The sequence below is a fragment of the Colletotrichum higginsianum genome, chromosome 3, assembly GCF_001672515.1.
Source record: "Colletotrichum higginsianum IMI 349063 chromosome 3, whole genome shotgun sequence".
Taxonomy (NCBI): Eukaryota; Fungi; Ascomycota; class Sordariomycetes; order Glomerellales; family Glomerellaceae; genus Colletotrichum; species Colletotrichum higginsianum.
In genome coordinates, this window is record NC_030956.1 from 4,001,704 (window position 1) to 4,020,603 (window position 18,900).

The following is an 18,900-nucleotide window of genomic DNA, read 5'->3' on the forward strand; positions in this document are numbered from 1 at the left end:
AGTAGTCATAGGTTCGAAGCCGTGAAATTATTCTTATTTTTTAAATTTTTTCGAATTTCTTGTTTCAGGGGACTGTTTGGAATTTCACTTCTACAAACCCATCTTTGTGGTTTAGAATATCAGGAGACGGATGATACCTGTCTGACTGACATGATAATTTTCACCGTCTAAGCGTAATACGAATGATGAGAAACACTGACGTTTCTTTCCGTCATCGTTCCTTAAACGATCTGTTCTATCTGCTGGCTATGCCTCAGTCATCTGTCACATTGCCGCCGCTGATACAAAGCTGTTTGAAGCCGATCGATTAACCATACACTAGGTAACTAAGCATAACCTTCACTCAACCATCTTGCACGCACAACATGAGTTTGCAGAAACATCGACGTTCATCAGCACCATCCCATCCTCCTTGATACTCGGCCGCGACATTGCTAGTCTCTCTTGTTCTCCTGAAGGCTGCCATTGCCGTTGGTGCTGCTGATTCCAGCAAACTGCTGATATAGGAGGGTGAGAGGATACCCGAAGAAAGCGCCAACCACGCACAGAACTGTCGCGAAAAGGGTCCAGGCGTGCCAGGCCCAGTAACCGAAAAAGGGAACGAGAAACTTGAGCCACTCGCCGATCTGATAGTGGTCCTCCTGACTGACGATGAACTGGCGCTGGCGGCTGCCGACCGTGTTGGAGTCGCCGTAGCCGCGGGGCATCGGGTTACCGTTGGCGTCGACGGTGCGAGTCTCGAGGCGGAGGACGACGACGAAGTCAACGGGCGCGTTGTAGAAGGGCACGAACCAAAGGCGGAAGTCCTGGCGCATCTTGACGTAGAGTAGGTTGGTTTTTTGGTCTTGGACTGTGTGATGGTCAGTTTTTTTAGTTCAGCGAGGCGGGTGTGTCGCAATTGTCAGTACCACAAGACTCGATTTCCATCTCAATGTTGGGGCTGAGAATGCGGTACCAGCGGTAGATCATGAGGATCAGCCAGCGCGAGTTGATGGGGAAGAGGAAGGGAATCTGAACGTTGCCGAAAGAAGGGACGTGGCAGAAGGGGTGGGTGAAGGCGGCGTCCTCGGCAAAGTTGGAATAGAGGGCATTTTGTTGCTTCTCCGGGGAGCCCTGAACCAGGTCCCGGATGACGGTCCTGATTTCCTTTACTATAAGAGGCTGTGTCAGCGATGTTCTCGGGAATGCAGAGAGAATGGTTGAAGTTGTTCAATTGCGACGATGCACTCAACAATAGACGGTGTCTATGCCAAGTGTAGTGCGTCCTGACCTCTTGGCCGAAGGGATGCGGAGCCGAGGTTCGCGCAGGTGGTGCATGGGGTTGTCCTGATCAGGGTGCAGACAGCATGCGTACCTGGATGATCCATATTTGCGTCGTGTCCGCTACGAGTACGATGTATCGTTTAGAAGAGGAGCTGTAGTTGATAATGTCGAGCTGTCGACAAGCTGGTATATTGATATCAATGTAGCCAAGGAAATGCCCGAGTGGTATTATCGGCAGCGGTATTTCTCTCTCTCTTTGATGTACGGATGATAGCACACAGAAAGAGATGGCCAGTGGTTGCAAAAAGAATTGGCGGAGGGAAGGAGGGAGGGAAAACAAACGTTAAAAAGGAGAACGCGGTCCAGCTGACAGCTTGACGAAAATCGCGGGGTGATGAGCTATGATGTCCCTCTCTCGTCGCAAAAGCGATGGCTTCCGGGACCGGTGCCACCACTTGCCACTCTAGCGTCGAAAATTAGGGACGGAAAGGTGCTGGTATGCAAGAGCGCCTTGTAGCATTGCTGATCCAGTAGGAAAGAAACGTCGGGGTCCTTGCCCGATTCCCTCGCGGAAAGCTGCGTTGTGTGCGCTTTGAGTGTGCTTCCCCTGGCCCTGGGAAGCCGAAGCTCGCAGGTGATGTCATTCTGAAACTATTTGGAGCATGGCGTGCAGCTGTCTGGGGAAAGCATGTGAAATGCGGCGCGTGTTCTGTCATTGGTCAATCCATTTGGGCGACTCCTGCCTGTCACTTCTGGGTTTGCCTAGGTAGCCTACGACTGACGGGGAAAAGCCTCTTTCGTCGACCAGATCGATCAGGTACACTCACCGCATCACCGATTCACTGCATTCCACACACCGAGACATACTTTTCATGCATGACTTTGAGGAGTCGGCTGATGACAGCTGCGCCGAGCTTGGGCCTGGGTGGGTGCAGCCTGTTTTCCTCCGTCACAGAAGGGGACCGAAAATCGAAACAAGTAATCGGGCGAGGGTGAGAAGAAGAGTCCAGGGTACAGTAGCAAGCATGTATTCATCGTCTCCCATCAGACGCAAAATTACATTATCTACTTCATCGATGCCCATCTGTCTCAAGCGGCGTCATCAAATGCCGAGCAAACGGCAACCTCTTCACGAGCACCGCACCAGCTACCGAGGCTGCGCGTCAGGAGGCGTCGTCGTCGCCCCAGCGAACCAAAACAACCATCACGGGATCTCTGGATCGGCCGTATTCGGGAAATGCCCAAGATCAGCATTCCGGGGTAGTGGAATGCAGGCCATTCGTATAGAAACCGAACACGTCCTCCGCCATCCCTCCCGTCAATCGCATCCGGAACGACCCCACCCTCCATCTTTCCATCTGATGTCCGTATTCTTCCCGGCCTGGATCGGTGCTCCAACACCGTCCCCGTTTGGCCTACGATCAATCACCCACGCCTCATTAGGTCCAGCATTCATACGGTGCGTTCTCCCATCGTATTCAGGAGATGTCGCACTTGCAAGTCTTGGCTGTTGCATTAACAACGTGCGTCATCCAAAACAATAACCAGTCGCTATAAATTAGGTAAGAAAATTTTCGATCCCGGTTTAATAGATCCGCGTCACAGTTCAGTAGTCCCGGCTCCGGCGCCGGCTCTCGCCTCGGTGGCTGTGCCTCCGTGAGCTGCTGTGCCGCCGGCGCCTCCTCTCGGGCGTATGTTCTTCAATCACAACCACCTCGTCGTCCTCGTCGTCCGTCACGACCCTCGGCGGCGGCGGCCGGCTCGCTCTGCGCTCCTGCATCATCGGCGGCTCGGCTTCAACGATGACCGGACCCGGCGGCCTGCTGAGGCTTCCTCTCTCCCTGACCCGCACCTCCTCCGTCGCAATCACTCTCGCTCGAGGGCTACGGTGTTTATGGTGACGATGCCGGTTCTTGGAGGGGCGCGCGGAGATGGCGGAGGCCGTGCTGGTGTACACCGAGGACGACGAGGTGTCGACCGGTCGGCCGAAGTTGAGGCAAGTGTACACCATCCAGAGAATGAGCAGGAAGCCGGCAACGGCGCCAAGAGTGATGCCGGCTATGGCACCGGGGCTGAGGTTGGAGTAGCCGCCGTAGGTAGCAGGGACCACAACTACGCCGCCGGCGGTGGTTTGGCGGTGGATGAGAGGCATTCCGCGCCCTATCACCCTGCTGCGTCGGGATGACGCAAGAAAGCTGGACGCAAAGGTGCACGGTTGCGTGTTGCGAAGCAAGTGCTTGCAGGGGCCGCAACGGACGCCGGCTTTGGTGGTTGACGGCAAGGCTGTGTACGTCGCACTGGCCAAGTTGTCGCAACGGGTCGTGGGACGGCGGTGCAGTCAAGCAGTTGTAGGTCGCGATGCACGCAATGACGTCGAGAGATAGACTCAATGTGGCGGGCGGGTGAGGTCGCGCTGTTCTCGTCAACCCGTCGGCAGCGACGTTGCAGTGTCGCAAGACCCGAGACAGATACTGAGCACTTGGCGGGTGATCGTCGAGGTATTGACGACAGCGAGGTCAATCAATACCGTTGACAAAGGCGCAAGTGGTCGGACCGGAAGTGGCACGCGCGCTGGTAGGGCTAACGAGCGATGCGTGCGTTGCGATGCGATGCGATGCTATAGCCGAAACCAATATGGGATGAAAGCGGGAGGAAACACGGCCTGCGCAAGAGACGGGAGCCGAGAGGGATGGAAGGAAATGGATGGACGGTCGACACTGAGAGCCGAGTCTGACTGGGAACGAGTGAGAGCGACTTCTGATTGGAGCACTGCACTGCGCTATTGGTTGCATCTGCACAACACCCGCGAATCTCATGCCCGCGCCAAAATTTCCACTCGCATCTGTACTCGAAGTATGCCTGTCTGTCGGACGGTCCTGTCACTAGCCTGGTGGCCCATCATCGCGGGACTAGAACGCCACAGAAGACGACGCCTGATCCACAGCAACTGGTGCCGATGCCAGGGTCGAAGCTTTAGCTTGCCGTCGCTGCACAGCAACCAGTCAGCGTTTCCCCGCTTCCATATTGTCTTGGCCAATCTCGATTGCAGAAAATGTATCGTTTGTTTGTTTTAACAACCCTCCTCTCGTCCCTCGCCAACCTCGGGCGCACAACGTCTGTCTTGCATCAACCGTAGCAGGAAGACGGATGAATCACAATGCTTCAACTACCTCAATGTTCGTTATTGGTTCTCGATATCGTGGATATCCGTGGAACCCCATTGACGAGCCTTCAACTATGTGCAGGAATTATAACCACCCCCCAAAAATGAAATATCCCCCAGCAAAATCATTGTCATTGCAACGCAATACCGTGGTGAGGACAGTACAGCTCACCAAACCCCTAAGTTGGCACCGTGAGAACGAAGAGCTCGCCAGTAGAGTCGCTAACCATGAACAACCTGCCCTTCTTGTCCCAGGCAAGCCCAACGGGCCTGAAGCAGCTTCCAGGGCAGACAGCATTATCGCTGTTCCAGGCGACCTTGATTTCGGCAGACTTGCTGGTTGAAGTTGCAACCGGCTGTCCGTTGGCACCAAACTCGACCTTGCTCAGGCGATAGCCATCAGGGGGCTGTCGGTTCCTTCAAACAGTGTCAGCATTCATCCACCGCTTTCTAATCACGGATCCCTCCTCCAAAACTCACCAGCTGCCGTGGAAGGAAATGTAGGCAGATCTTCCGTTGGGGTGGAACTTGATGTCCAGAGGCGCCGTGTGGGCGGTGAAGGTGAGGCGCGGCGCCACAGGCACCGTCTGGCAGTACTCGTCCGTGACGTTGCCTGACGGGCTCCCCTGTATCACTTGGCTTCCTACCTGGACGTTAGGCACGCCGGCAATGGTGCTGGTCTCCCAGACGGCAAAACAGTGGGGGTAGCCATAATTGGCCCCCTTCAAAGGGTTGCGTGCTGTCTTGTAGCTGCCGTGGTAGTTGAGTTCCTCGCCGGGGTTGTCGTTATGGACATCCACGCCGCTGCGCTCCATGTCGTCTAGTGAGTTCTCCACAGACCACTACGAGGACGTTAGCTGGCAGATCAACCACCCTTGCCCGTTTCAGGTACTTACAATGCCACCGTCCTTGGGATTCTCTCCAACGCCGACACTGTTGCGCAGTCCCCACCCAAAGACTTCACCCGAGGTATAGGGCACGGGGCCGTGTGCGAGCTTGTTCAGGTCGAAAGCACGAATTTGGCTACGGCCAGACGAAGCCTCAGCCGTCGGAAGGTCGAGATTCGGGGCAGAGCCGCGCGAAACGAGCAACACGTTCGGCCTATCTTTGGGAATCAGCAGAGTGCGGGTCTGGTGGTACCCGCTCTGCGCCATGCCGTTGATGATGGACCGGGCCTGTCCGACGGAGCCAGCAGCGGCGTTATAGGGATAGGCCAGCACGTCCGTAGCCGTCGACGCGTAGAGGGTTTTTCCATTGGCCGAGAGAGCAATTCCATGAGTGAGCTGGGCGAGGATCAGTAAGCCGTAAAAGTGTCAAGACCACATGCGAGGTGTGTCGGCGATGACCTACGTTTCCGTTGGGAATGAGCTGCTTCTGAGAAGATACGCAAACATTCACTCCGCCTTTGTCCGTCAGCTTTACATATCGAACGCCAGTGCCGCCTTGTTCAACGATGAGGAGGTTGCCGAGGCTGTCAAACTGAAGGCTGCGAGGGTCGCTCAGCTGGTTCAGTATGAGTTTCGCCGAGTAGCCCGGAGCGAGTTGGGGCTGTGAGACGGGCGTCAGGTTGGCGCATTGAGCCGCAACTGCTGGAAGCAGGGCCGCTCCCAGTGCCGCAACGACTATGACGAGGGACTTGACGGATGCCATCTTTTGGGAAGCTGTGCCGGGATAGTGGAGATGCTGCCGTACGTGATGCCAAGCCAAGCTGTCTTGCTCGTATAATGGTTTTCGAGGCCAATCTTCTGAGAAGCTGAGTAGGGTCGGAGGACAACCTGATGTCCGACCAACAACGCTAGAGGCAGGTTATATAGGGCAATGGACTGGCAGCCAAGTGTTTGCGCAAGCGCGGTCTAGTGTGTTGAAAACGAAACAGGGAAAGAGATGCAGCCATCTTCCTGCTATTTCCCTCGTCACCAGAAGATCAAAGGGAGCGGCGGGTCTATCATCTTCATCCACCCCTACCTGCCGCACCGGATACTAGCCGCCGACACCTGAAAGCTTCCTGACATTCCCCCAGCCGGACCGGAAGTGGGGAGGGTGGTTTGTAGATCTTGACCATCGTTTCTTCCCCTCCCATCACCATTACCACCCCTGCTTTCTGTGTCTCGCAGCCAGAGACATCACCATAAGGACCGTTGAGCAAAGTGCTCCCAGACAGAACGGTAAACAAAGGGCACCTTTTCAGGTCAGGCTATTCATACACCTCGCTTTCAATGCAGTCAACCGAAAACCGAGCAGCCCCTTAGCAAGCTAGCAAACACGCAAACTAGAGGGAAACTGCTTTGTCATGGGTGTCGTATCTTCTGCTGCTAGACTGCTTCTGCGTCGCCAAGCCCATCACGTTGTATGCGATGCAACGAACTGCCGGCGGACGATTTCCCATCACGGCAGCTCCCAAGACGGAACGGAGCAAGGGTGCGTAAAGGAAGGTACGTCAACCCCAGCCTCCCCCGACCTGTACGACTACCCAACTGGCCACGATCGAGGACGAAATTGGTGCAGGAGGGCAAGTAATCATTTCATACAGGTCATTGAGTGTGACAGAGAAAGGACAAAGTCACAAAATATCCATTCACTGAATTGTCGGTGGCGGCGACTTCATTTCAACTGTCCGACGTTGGTCACCCTTGGAAGAGGCCTGCGGGCTTTGAGGAGGGTTGACTTGACTCGCCACAGCGTGATTGTATGCTCTTTTCCCCCTGGATCCTGAGTTGGGTTCTCCCTGGAATGATTATTAGCCTTCATAATAAGGTTGTCCCCCCGCGACGGGTGCGGAGAAGACGGTATCAGTGCGGGACCGCTCTGTAATCGGGAAGACAACCGAAGGTGTTGGTGTGTGGGGGAGTCTCTTCAATTTGCCAATCTCTCTATCCGTAAATGAGATGAACTTGGCAAAGTCCTCACCGGGGACAACTTGATCTTGGCGACGCTGTTCCGCATTCCACCGATTGGATGGAGGTACTATTGCGCAACTGATTAAGCGATTATAAACCAGTCTACCACGCGGGGGAGAGCGAGAGGACAGGAGCCTGGAGGTATTCGCGGCCTACGCGGGTTCCGAGTTTCTTCGCTACAGTGCTCGCCTACGAAAGAGCGGGAAGCCAACCCCACGCTACCAACTTTCGGATCTAATTTACAGCCGACTTTCACATCCGTCCTCCCGAAGAAACGCAATAAATGCGGTGGAATCCTAATGCAACGCAGAAACAAGCCCAACGCTTTGCGCTGCACCGGTCACCGGATCGTCCCCGTCTTATTACATGTCGAAGGAATATTCGGTGTTTACCTGGTTGTAGTACTTGGCTGGTCCTCGGGAGCCGAGACGCGGACCTCGGCGCTGGACGGTCAACTCCACCCGGGGCCCTCTCCGTGTCGGCAGCGCGGCGCGCCCGGTGGGGATCCACGCTCAAACGGCGGGGGTTAAGTGTGGGTGTTCATCTCAACAGTGTCCCAAGTTCCCAACATGCCAGATCTGCTCTCCGGTAAGGACTCGCTTACCCAAAATGGGGATTTCCAACAACTCAACAAGCACCGCCCGCTTAGCCCGTTGCCGGTGAAGCATCCTTTGGCTGCGGTGCTCGCGTGCAGCAGCATCTAACCCAAGCCCGACGCCTCACTCTCGGCTGAGCCGAAGGTTGCACTCTGTTCACAAAACTACAAGGCCATTTCCTACAACCAGAACTGACGAATGGCCACCATCCACCAAGTTTAAGAAACCCTTCCCAGAATGAGTGATACGAGAGCGCCCGTCAGCGCGGGGTCAGGTTCGTCCCTGACGCAGAGCTAGCCCAACTCGGATCTGAGAACCCGGCTCCCGTCACTGGCTGGCCGACTTGAGACAATGAACAAGGAAAAACGTGAAAAAGTCACCTGACGACGTGGACACCTCGCGTTGATCGAGATTCGCTGCGGTCCTGTGGCTTGCCCTGAGCCCAATCGCTGCCGTCTTCCATGCCCCCCCCCTCAGTTGCTGCCTGGCATTCACAGACGATACTTGCAGACGCGCGACGCGTAGCACCATTCCAATGCAGTCAGCAATCTTAAAGGCCTGTCAGTGACTCGAATCAAAGGAGCCGTGGTGTCCACAAGGCGATTTTCGCGGGCCAATCCCGGCTTTCTGACCACACTTCGCATCGAACAGCCCACGCTCCCATACGTTTCGCGAACGCTTGTAAAGCCCGTCCATTCTCAACAAAACGTCGTGTTCAATCCAGCAGCCTCAAGGACCGATTTCTTCAGCTCTCCGGCTCGTGCCTATAAAGAAGGGCTGAAAGAGCCTTGTCCTTAGTGTTCATATGTCCTCAGCTTCTCAGCTTCTCATACCCACAGCCAACTGCCTCTATAAACATAACCTCGCCATGTCCGCCTTCAACGAACAAGACCCCAAGCGGACCTACCGCGGCAACTGCCACTGCGCCGCCTTCGTCTATGAGGTCGAACTCCCAGAGATCAAGAGAGCGGGCGAGTGCAACTGCAGCGTCTGTGCCAAGAAAGCAGCACTCTGGGCCTCGTCTGCTCGCGAGGACTTCCGCGTCGTCAAGGGCGCCGAGAGCGAGCTATCCAACTACAACTTTGGATCGGGGCAGCTGACCCATAAGGTGAGATCACGGACAAAAGCCCCTATATTGAGGTGAGAAGCTCAATAGCATGCTGCCTCCAGTTCTGTGGAAACTGTGGTACCGCCATCATGGTGGACTTCCCCAACGGGCCGCCAGGTATGAAGATGGCGTTGAATGTAAGACGACTGACCGGACCCTTCGTCCCACGATGAACCTCGGAATCAGAGCTGACCCGAGGGCAGGTGCGCTCAATTCAGGACCTCGACATCGCCGGGCTGGAGAGAAAACCGTAAGGAACCGTTTCAATAGCCGGTCTCCAACCAGTTTGCTGACGCCTTGGCAGTTTCGACGGTGCAAGTCTTGGGCCCAAGTATGAACCTCCGGTTCATCAGGGCCCGAACCCGACAGCCGAGGTCGAGGGGGGCAAGCTCCACACAGGGAGTTGCCACTGCGGCGCCGTCACGGTGGCGGTCGTCAGTAAGCCCATCAACGAGACATATGAGGGCCAAGTCATCGAGTGTGATTGCAGCATCTGTGAGAGAGTGAGCCACCGATCCGACCGTGCTCATCCCCGCGCGAGTTCAAGCTAACATCGATTGCAGAACGGATACATCTGGCTGTACCTCGATATCGACCAGGTCGTGCTGTCGGGAGACGACGACAGCATTGGGCGCTATGCCTTCTCCCACCGAATCCTCTCAAAGACCTTTTGCAAGATCTGCGGCGTCCCCTTGACCAACCAGTACAACCCGCTGACGGAGGAAGAACGCAGCATGTTGACGGAGGACGCCCGGCATTGGCACAACGTGTTCAGAGAGAAACACCCGGTGAATGCGCGGGTGTTGAACGGTGTGGATTGGAAGACTCTGAAGACGCAGCATTCGGACGGCAAGACGCAATTTCAGCCAGGGTATGTGAACCCCTGAGCGGCCCAAGCGGTCTCGACGGTTGGTTGAGGTGTGATAACGTGCGCACGTCTCATCTTGTCGTTCCCTTGGGTGGGCAGAGCCCCGGCGTGATAGAAACTAAGCCTTGGGTTTACGGCTCGTATGAGTCCAAATAGGATTGCCATCGTCGTCGAAGTGCGCCCACTGGAAGAAGGAACAGCTGTCCTTGCCGGGCACATTGCCGCCGTGGCACATCCAAAAATATTTCCCGTGGTTCTCCCTCTTCTTTTGCACAACCCTCAACACGCAGGGGACCTCGCAGTTGCACTTTGGCGTGTAGCGCGGGTGCATCTTGGCCCTGTAGTCGCGGTAGGTGATGTTGATGCGCTTGTTCCCAGCCACGGGGTGCGGGTCGATCGACTGCGCCGGCGCGATGCTGTGCTTCCACTCCTCCTGCATCTCGGCGTGCATCACCAGCAGCGAGTTGTGCGGCAGGTGAATTGAGATCTGGCCCTCGGCATCGGCGTCCTCGGCCGTGTTGTTGCCGCCCCCATCCTTGGGAACAATACGTCGCACACGAAACTCCCGCGCGACGCCCAACGAAATCGACCCGATGACGGCGCGGGGGCCGAGGTACGTCAGTTGGTCGCTGTGCCACCCGACGTTCTCCTGCGGTCCGTCGTAGCAGTTGACAAACGCCGAGTTGGGAGTCCAGGGTTTCGGGGACTGGAACGGCAGCTTCTCCCCCCCTGGATAACGGGTCCTGATCCTCGTCTGGATCTCCTCGTTCACAATCTTGGCGACGCGAGGCTTGACCTTGACGAGTTGGGGCGTGATGCGGCGGACATCGCTGAGCTTGGCGCCGTTGTAAAGATAGTCTGTCTTCTGCGCCTGGATCTCGTCGTAGCTCTCAACGTAGAAGCTCGACGTGTGCGGACTGGCCACGACGTTGTCAAAGAGCTTGAACGTTACGTTTCTGTCAAAAGACTTGGCCTCCGCCATGAGTTCTCGCAAGAGGTCGTTCGCATCCTCCGGCGGTAGGAAATTGTGGATGACGGTACAGGGCGTGTGTTCGGCGATGTCTGCCGGGTCGTAAAGGTGAAGCGTGGCCCCTTTCTTGGACATGAGCTTCTTCTTGGCTGGCAAGCCGGAACCTCCGTCGTTGTCTTCCAACTTCATGGCGAATCGCCGAAGCGAGCTCTGCGTGCCCGTAATACCACTCGATTTCTTAGCGGGGATTGCTGTCTGCAGAGCTTCGAGTGATTCTGCTACAGAACCATTGTGCGCCAGAAGGACGTCCAACAGTACCTCTTGATCAACGCCTAGGTGAAGAGATGAGAGCATCGCCAATTTTACCTCTGTCGGTTCGTCGTCGCTGCCATCGTCCTGCTTTTTCGGGGCTGAACTCGGCTTGCGCTTCTTCCTGATGAGAAACGAATCCATGGTGTCGTTGAGGACCGCATGGAGAGGTTGGAGGCTACGCAGACCATCCAAGGAAAATACCAAAAAAGGGCTGTATCAAGGGTCGTTCAGTTCTGCGGCAGAAGACTTAACTTTCGGCGGTGAGACCACCACTCGACGTTCAAATGTCATCTTCTCCGACTGTTTTCCAAAAGGGGACGTCGCCGTCGCCAGGAGGCGCGTGTGTAGCGCGTGTGTAGCGCCTGTTCACGTGCTTTGTCCAAGATTGCCCCTCGATCAAAGGCCTCCGATAAGCACATATCCGAGTGATGCATTGCCCCACTGTCCAACCCCCCCCCCCAAGCACTCTGAACCCCTCCTCGTCCCGGCCGTGGGTCTGCCGAGGTACCCCGGATCGGAGTTACATCACCGCCTCCCGGGCAGAGCTATCCCGCCCGCATTCATATGCTTTTCTGCGTGTATCTGTGTGTCCGGTCAATACGCCGCACAGCATCGTCCCCCTCCTCCCCCCCTTTGAACAAACAGAGCATCACACGGGTCGCAATTCCCACCAGGTAGCCGTCAGACCCTCCCGCAATGGCCCCGATGCTCGAGTTCCGCACGCAGGGCTACAACCCGTACGCCGTTAAGTACTCGCCCTACTACGATTCACGCATCGCCGTCGCATCTTCGGCCAACTTTGGCATCGTTGGCAATGGCCGCGTCTTCTGCCTCGCCTTGACGGCGCGGGGCGTCGAGGTCGAGACGACGTGAGTTTATCCTCACCCCCCCCCCCTCTCTCTGCTTCTATCCTGGGTACGGGCAAGATGCTGAACGCCGCCCGCCTGGCCAACAGATTCGACACGAACGACTCGCAGTACGACCTGGCCTGGTCCGAGATCAACGAGAACCAACTTGTCGTCGCGTGCGGCGACGGCTCCATCAAGCTCTTCGACCTGGGCGTCAAAGACTTCCCCGTCATGAACTTCCACGAGCACAAGCGCGAGACCTTTTCAGTCAACTGGAGCCCAATAACAAAGGATACCTTCGTCTCAAGTTCGTGGGACGGCACGATCAAAGTGGTAACGCCCACCCACACACCGCACCACCCCCGCAAATTGGCATGCTAACCCTCCGTCGTAGTGGTCCCCGACCCGCGAACACTCCCTCCGCACTCTCCCCGTCGGGAACTGCACCTACTCGGCTTCCTTTCAGCCCTCGAACCCGCACGTCATCTCGGCCGTCTCGTCCGATTCCCAGATCCGCATCTTCGACCTTCGCACGCCCGTCTCCTCGCGCTACCATCTGACGTCCATGATCCCCGTCCACGCCGCCGGCCCGTCCTTCCCCTCCGCCGCGCCCGCCGAGGTTCTCACCCACGACTGGAACAAGTACCGCGACACCGTAATCGCGACGGGCGGAGTCGACCGCGCTGTGCGCACCTTTGACATACGGAACCCGACGGCCGGGCCCCTGGCCGTCATGCAGGGGCACGAGTACGCTGTGCGCAGGCTGGCATGGAGCCCGCACGCGAGCGACCTGCTGCTGACGGCGAGCTATGATATGACGGTCAGGTTGTGGGACGACCGGTCGAACGCGCCGCCCACGGGACCGCCGGGTGGCGCGCAGGTCGGCGCGCAAGTCGGCATCATGAACAGACATACCGAGTTCGTCGTCGGTGTGGATTGGTGTCTGTTCGGTGTCGGGGGTTGGGTTGCAACGGTCGGCTGGGACGAAAGGGTTCTTCTCTGGGACGCGAATGCGCTCTTGGCTGGCCGGTAGCAGGAGAAGGGCGAACGTTTGATTTAGGTTGGTCTGGGTTGGGTTGGTTTCTGTTTTGGTGGCGCTCAAGATGCTCCTCTTCAAGGAGGGAGGAGGTGTTGAGCTCTTTTACTCTTTCTATTTGGCTTCCTTGCTGGGGCGTTGAGGATTTCAAGAGGCAGCGTGCATGGCCGATTTGAAACAAAGGGATCGACTTTTTGCATGTGCTCCGACGGCACTGGCTGGCGTTGATAGGAACAGGCCTTGACATTCTATGTTCGAAGGGGAATTTACTCGGATGTAGAGTTAGAAAAGAAGCATTTATGCAATGGTTGTTAGTGTATGGCAGCGACATCGCGCAAACTCCGTAGTCTTATGAGCCTTGACCACATCGACCTCCTCACACGAATAATGCTGGGAACCAGTTGTGTTTCTGAAGAGAGGATTGGGAGACTTAATTGTCCCTTGAATTATTTACATCGCTAAACCCGTGCTTCCTTTTTTCTCCCTTTGCCAGTGATATACGGTGAAGGGGTTTCTAAGTTTTCAACCCATCCCGATGGCCGTGGTGGTGGTAGTACATAAAAACACATGAGTCCATATCGTCGAACGAAAGCCGTGCTCCGTCAACACATGATATAATACAAAAAGGGGGGTGGTTGGGTATTCCATGTCTGCTTCCGTGTCCAGGCCGTCAAGACGTGGCAGATGCAGACCTCTCCGATCTCGTTGGAACCATTTCCCCTCTCTCTACACTCACTCTCGCTCGTGCCCGACACTTAGAAAGATGCTCTCTCACCTCTTTCAAAACCACCACGTCCGCGATCGGAACGTCCTCCACGGTCAAACCCACGGTCGGAGCGTCCCCCACGGTCGAACCCACGGTCGGAGCGTCCTCCACGATCGGACCCGCGGTCGGAACGTCCGCCGCGGTTAAAACCACCGCGCTGACTGCGGTCGAAGCCCGTGGACTCCATCTTCGAAAAGGGGTCCTGGGACTCCCGGCGGCTGGAGTAACCACCGCGGTCAGAGAAGCCGCCCCGAGATCCGCGATCGCCGTCGTTGTCCCTGGAATTTCTCGATCCATAGCCGCTGATGTTTATGCCACGGATCCTGCGCAGACCGCGCTTCTCGGCCATGGCGGCACTTATGGCGGGCGTGTTATCCATCTTCATGGCATGGACGAACCACTCATAGAGCTCGTCGGCCTTCGGCTGGGCCAAATCCTTGCTCTGTCCGAAAAGCGACAGGTAAGCAGCTTGTAGAGTGTCCTCACTCAGCTGGGAGGAGATTTCTGTGACCTTTGCCGTCAGCTCTGACGGCTGAGCCCCGCTGCTGAAGTCGAACTGAGCGGCTTCCAGGGACGTGACGGGCTTGATGGGAAGGCCCCTCAACTCTCTGCGGGCCAGGTCCAGCTCAGATTGAGGAATGATGATCCATCCCTCACCATCCTTCTCTGCGCGACCTGTGCGGCCGAGCCTGTGGATGTATTGCTCACGTTCCGAAGGGGTGCCGATCTGGATGACGTGGGTGACGTTGGGAAAGTCGAGGCCTCTGGCAGTGACATCAGTGGAGAATAAGATAGCGGACTTGGCTCCGCGGAACTTCTCGGCTGCTCTGGTGCGTGCCGCTTGCGAGAGCTTCGAGTGGATCCTCCAGCTCGGAACTTGGTTACGACTGTACACCATTCTCTCGTCAACGTCGCCAACGACGTCAACCCAGGCGGATGTTGGGAGGAATACAAGGGCCTTGAAGGGCATCATGTCCGGGTTGTTCTTCCGCTTCTCGAGCTCATTTTCCATCAGCTCGTAGAGAGTCGGCATCACGTTGCCCCAGCCCCTGCAGTTGACTGCGTATTGTGCCACCTTTTCGTGGGTGAGGACATCGTCGTCGGAAATGGTCTGAATGAAGTCAAAGTTGTCGGGGCGGACCCATTCGCGGGCCAGCGAAATGACGTTCTTGGGAATGGTGGCGGAGAAGAGTAACGTCTGGCGTGGGGTAACAGTTGGGTCGGGAAGATGGCCGACAATCTGCCGGAGCTCCTTTTCGAAACCGACGTCAAGCATACGGTCGGCCTCATCGAGGACAATTGCGGCCAGGTTCGGGGCTGCAATACCGCTGTGAACGTCCGAGAGAAGATCGTTGAGACGTCCAGGCGTACCGACAAGGAGATGACATCCTTCTCTCCGCGTTCGCGCGAGCATTTCGTCTTTCCTGGTTCCACCGACAGCGCGCTGAACGACCAGGCCGGTGTTGCCGCACAACTTTTGGGCTTCGATGGCGATCTGCTCAGCGAGCTCGCGGGTAGGAGAGATGATGATTCCACGGATGTCGCCAGCGTCGGCTGAAAATCGTGCCCTGCGGGTGGCGAGCGAAGGATCCGCCTCGAGCATCCTTTGCAAGACGGGGACGAGGAACGCCAGTGTCTTTCCGGTACCAGTTTTCGCCTGTGCGACACTAAGAGGCTGTCAGTGGCTGTACGAAGCACAAAATGATGCGCTGTACATAGCGTGTAACTTACAGATCCATGCCCTTGAGAGCGGGCTCGATCGTCATGCTCTGGACACTGGTCATGTTCTCGTACTTCATGCCTCTAGTGATGGTGTCGACCAGGTTCTGGTGCACGCCCAGCTTGTTCAGATCCTCGAACTTTGTCGTCAAGCCGGAGGGCTTCTTTGTCTCGACAGCCGGTTCAGCAACTGCGGCTGCGGCTGCGTCGCTAGAGTAGAGTCTGAATGCATTGATGCTGACAGGGATGCGGAGTGCGCTTTGCGAAGACTGCGCGATTGACTTGAGGGCAACGGGTCTCGTTGCTCGGAGGGTTGAGGTTGCGAAGCTTGCGCCGCCGATGCGAGCGCATCTTCTTAAAGATTGGCGAAACATCCCGTGTGTGATTAAAGGCAGTACCAACTGAAGAGAGAAAGGAAGGCCGACGATACAATACAATTCTTTTGATTGAGGTAGAGGGGATGGAAAGGGGGGGGAGTGAGTGACGGGTATGGAAGGGGGATGGATGGGATGGCGAGGTTCGTGGGAACTTTTTTTCCGCCGTCGAAACCGCGAGAGCTCTAGGTGGACAGGAGGCGAGCAGATAACAATTTTTTCCAGGTCTTATCGGCTCATTTGGTCCACTTAAACACTTTTTAATGGAGCCTGCCACAGACCCACTGGCAGACGTGACGTTAAACATGCTACTGTGCGGAGCACGGTGCATAGAGTGCCTACCCGTCCTACCGACCCAAGGAACCCAGAGGTAGCCCCGCCGGTCGCCACACTCCTATAAACCGGACTCAGACAAGAGGCGGAATGATTGGCTTCACTCACGTACGGCAAAGTTCATGTTGCTTGCTCATGCGGCAGATTGGAGGACCGTGAGAGGTTGGTTTCCATCATTGCAGATTCAAACACATCTCACATCAAGCCTTAGGTGGGAAGGATACTTCTGGGCCAGAGAAGAGCAGCCCATCCTGCTTGACTTGCCCCAGCAAAAGCCGACACTAACAAAGATGCAGGTCGTAAGAAATTTCCATTTGTTCCGCGGATGGTCTAAATCTTTCCCAAATCCGGCATGCTTTCAATCCTCTCCCAGCACCCCTTATACCCAAATATGATATTAGGAAATAAGACCTTATGTACTCCGAAAATGTCTAAACCCATGATCCAAAAGAAAAAGAGGATGTTTCTTTCTACCGTTAAATGTCATCATACTCGTTCAAGTTCGTCTTATTGTCGTTTGGGTGCCACAATCGACAAGCCCTCTCCAACACCATCAGACAGTCCGCCCGTGAAGCCCTCGACCGTCCAGGCGATGGCTTCCGTGAGGGCTTGCCCGACCCTGCCGTCGCCGACATTGCATAGGGCGCCAGTTATGCGCATGCCCTTGCTGCCGATGGCGTTGGCGAGGCCCATACCCGCGCCCACCAGGTTTTCCGAGATCCGGTACTCCCTTTCGGTGCGGGCTGCAAGTCGCAGCAGAAGAATGAAGTACGGTAACGCCAGGTGAATGAGGACGAAGATGTTGACGACGGCTGTCTGCACGCCCCGATGGAGGATTGATCGCCCGTGATTCGCGCCTCGTGACGGCGAGTACGCCCGGCCGCCAGAGTTGGCTGGAGGGATGAAGTTGGACGGCGTCGACGTGCGCAGTCGGTGGAGCTCGTGTTCGTTCAGGTCGCTCGGGAGCGCCTTAAGAATGTACTCGACGCCGTCTAGGAATGCTTTCCGTTCAAAGTCTACCGCTGGTCGCCGCGAGGGATGTCTCAGCTCATCTTGAGCAACAGCAATCAAAGCAAGGCCTATGGAATGGTCATGTTAGCCGTGAGGAAGATTCAAGCATGGGCGAGTAGAGTGTTACCTTGTTGAGCAAACCGCCAATCTACGTTTGAACACTGGCTTGTGCCATGCTGCTGTTGCTGCTGTTGCTGCTGCTGCTGTTGTTGTAATTGTAGTTGATGTTGTTGATGATGGTAATGTTCGGCCTGTCGCCGCTCCTCTTCGTGCCGGTCGGCGGCAGACCGCATCTCGTACATACGCGACGACTGATGGTGCTCGGTTGCCACCAGGCTCATGTGCTCCTCGGTACTCTCTGAGATGATGCGAGCCTGGGTGATGTTGGGATGCACGCTGTCGAGCCCCGACAGTGAACGGGCGTGGGACTGCCTACTCGAGGTGAGGGTCTGCATGCTGGCGCTCTTGCGGATGGAGCGCAGCGGCGGGAGCCGGGACTGGAGAGACGTAGGCAGCATCGAGAAGACAGTCGATGACATTCTATTCTGTGGCAAGGTGATTTCCTCGAAAATGGGACCCCAGGGTCGGAAGGGGGGCATCGTGTTTTTAAATTGTCCCAGAGAGGCGCAAAGTAGGTCCGTCCGCGGTAGTGGCTATTCGGGTAGGGAGACCACAACAATCCAAGTTTGCTAGGGAATTTGGCGAGATGGGTGTGGCGGTCTGTTCTCACTCGCTGGTTTTCCGGTAAGACGTCGGGCTTGTGACGCAAAACGTTATCACCGGAGCAGGAATGCTACGGTTCGACAGCGCCAATTCTAGCCCCGTGTCCGTGATTTGCGACTTGGGGGGAATGTAGGCGACGGCCGAGTTTGAGGAGATTCGTATACAATCTTAGTTGGCGATTGCCACGTTTGGATGCGCTTGCGCCAAGGGTAGTTTCTCCGAGGCAAAAGTGGTATGAATTTCCTGTAATTCGGGGTGCCGAACCGGAGGAGACGACAACACGTTAAGAGATTGGGAAAGCAGAAATGGTGGACAGGGCGAAGTCAAGTCAGCTTGCTCTATGAGTGTGTTGAAGAAGGTAAAGCTGAGACAGAGAGACTTGAAAAGGAGGAAGAGAAATGGGAGGGGAATGGGATGAGGGGGAAGAGGAAGAAGAAAAGAGTCGGGAAGTGAAGCAAGGTAATGGATGTGTAAGACGGCCAGTAGGTACTAAGAACCGAAAGAAGTGGAGGTGGAGCTGGAGTGTGTGCAAGGTTAGGAAGTGGTTGGTGTGTGGATGAGAGAGAGAAGATAGGCAGAACGGTCTTGGTCAGGCCCCAGTGGGTTTGGATTCTGTGAACGGCTTCTTTTTGGGTATTTGTGTCTGCTGGACAGAGCATCCGGTCAACGGGGCCCTCTACGGTCTGGCTTATCCCATCGGTGGTAATCGGGTTTGTTTCTTGTCTGATGCAACAGGACAGAAAGCGTCCCGTCAGAGGGACGAGGAAAGTTTACCTCATGTTTGCAAGATAATACCTCTCGAAGCACGGGTAGCAGTGAGCCAAAACCTACCCGAGCCCTCGAGGCTTCTTTGTCACGTTTGTTACTGCGTCGAATGCAGGTTGCTGCGTGGCACATACCAAAAGGCGCAAAC

The 18,900-nt window shown here is 56.0% G+C and overlaps 8 protein-coding genes across 8 annotated transcripts; 2 read left to right on the forward strand and 6 right to left on the reverse strand.

Annotated features, from left to right (window-relative positions):
- Positions 1 to 434: 434 nt before the first annotated feature.
- Positions 435 to 1,367, reverse strand: CH63R_04727 (Flavin-binding monooxygenase-like protein; the record flags this gene model as incomplete). Its single annotated transcript, XM_018299702.1, has 3 exons — positions 435 to 850; positions 909 to 1,151; positions 1,355 to 1,367. 3 exons carry the CDS (start codon positions 1,365 to 1,367, stop codon positions 435 to 437), a joined length of 672 nt encoding a protein of 223 aa, XP_018160948.1.
- A 1,502-nt stretch (positions 1,368 to 2,869) lies between these two features.
- CH63R_04728 (uncharacterized protein) lies at positions 2,870 to 3,415 on the reverse strand (the record flags this gene model as incomplete). Its single annotated transcript, XM_018299703.1, has 1 exon — positions 2,870 to 3,415. The coding sequence occupies one exon, from the start codon at positions 3,413 to 3,415 to the stop codon at positions 2,870 to 2,872; it is 546 nt and encodes a 181-aa protein (XP_018160949.1).
- A 1,190-nt stretch (positions 3,416 to 4,605) lies between these two features.
- CH63R_04729 (Nhl repeat-containing protein) lies at positions 4,606 to 6,076 on the reverse strand (the record flags this gene model as incomplete). The annotated part of the gene is made up of 4 exons (XM_018299704.1): positions 4,606 to 4,843; positions 4,907 to 5,268; positions 5,323 to 5,709; positions 5,777 to 6,076. The coding sequence occupies 4 exons, from the start codon at positions 6,074 to 6,076 to the stop codon at positions 4,606 to 4,608; spliced, it is 1,287 nt and encodes a 428-aa protein (XP_018160950.1).
- A 2,711-nt stretch (positions 6,077 to 8,787) lies between these two features.
- Positions 8,788 to 9,914, forward strand: CH63R_04730 (Glutathione-dependent formaldehyde-activating enzyme; the record flags this gene model as incomplete). Its single annotated transcript, XM_018299705.1, has 5 exons — positions 8,788 to 9,027; positions 9,090 to 9,164; positions 9,231 to 9,277; positions 9,332 to 9,530; positions 9,591 to 9,914. 5 exons carry the CDS (start codon positions 8,788 to 8,790, stop codon positions 9,912 to 9,914), a joined length of 885 nt encoding a protein of 294 aa, XP_018160951.1.
- Positions 9,915 to 10,013: 99 nt separating this feature from the next.
- Positions 10,014 to 11,318, reverse strand: CH63R_04731 (GRF zinc finger; the record flags this gene model as incomplete). The annotated part of the gene is made up of 1 exon (XM_018299706.1): positions 10,014 to 11,318. One exon carries the CDS (start codon positions 11,316 to 11,318, stop codon positions 10,014 to 10,016), a length of 1,305 nt encoding a protein of 434 aa, XP_018160952.1.
- A 555-nt stretch (positions 11,319 to 11,873) lies between these two features.
- Positions 11,874 to 13,058, forward strand: CH63R_04732 (WD repeat domain-containing protein; the record flags this gene model as incomplete). Its single annotated transcript, XM_018299707.1, has 3 exons — positions 11,874 to 12,046; positions 12,133 to 12,358; positions 12,420 to 13,058. 3 exons carry the CDS (start codon positions 11,874 to 11,876, stop codon positions 13,056 to 13,058), a joined length of 1,038 nt encoding a protein of 345 aa, XP_018160953.1.
- A 758-nt stretch (positions 13,059 to 13,816) lies between these two features.
- CH63R_04733 (DEAD/DEAH box helicase) lies at positions 13,817 to 15,920 on the reverse strand (the record flags this gene model as incomplete). Its single annotated transcript, XM_018299708.1, has 2 exons — positions 13,817 to 15,494; positions 15,559 to 15,920. 2 exons carry the CDS (start codon positions 15,918 to 15,920, stop codon positions 13,817 to 13,819), a joined length of 2,040 nt encoding a protein of 679 aa, XP_018160954.1.
- An 840-nt stretch (positions 15,921 to 16,760) lies between these two features.
- Positions 16,761 to 17,863, reverse strand: CH63R_04734 (uncharacterized protein; the record flags this gene model as incomplete). The annotated part of the gene is made up of 2 exons (XM_018299709.1): positions 16,761 to 17,332; positions 17,392 to 17,863. 2 exons carry the CDS (start codon positions 17,861 to 17,863, stop codon positions 16,761 to 16,763), a joined length of 1,044 nt encoding a protein of 347 aa, XP_018160955.1.
- Positions 17,864 to 18,900: the final 1,037 nt, after the last annotated feature.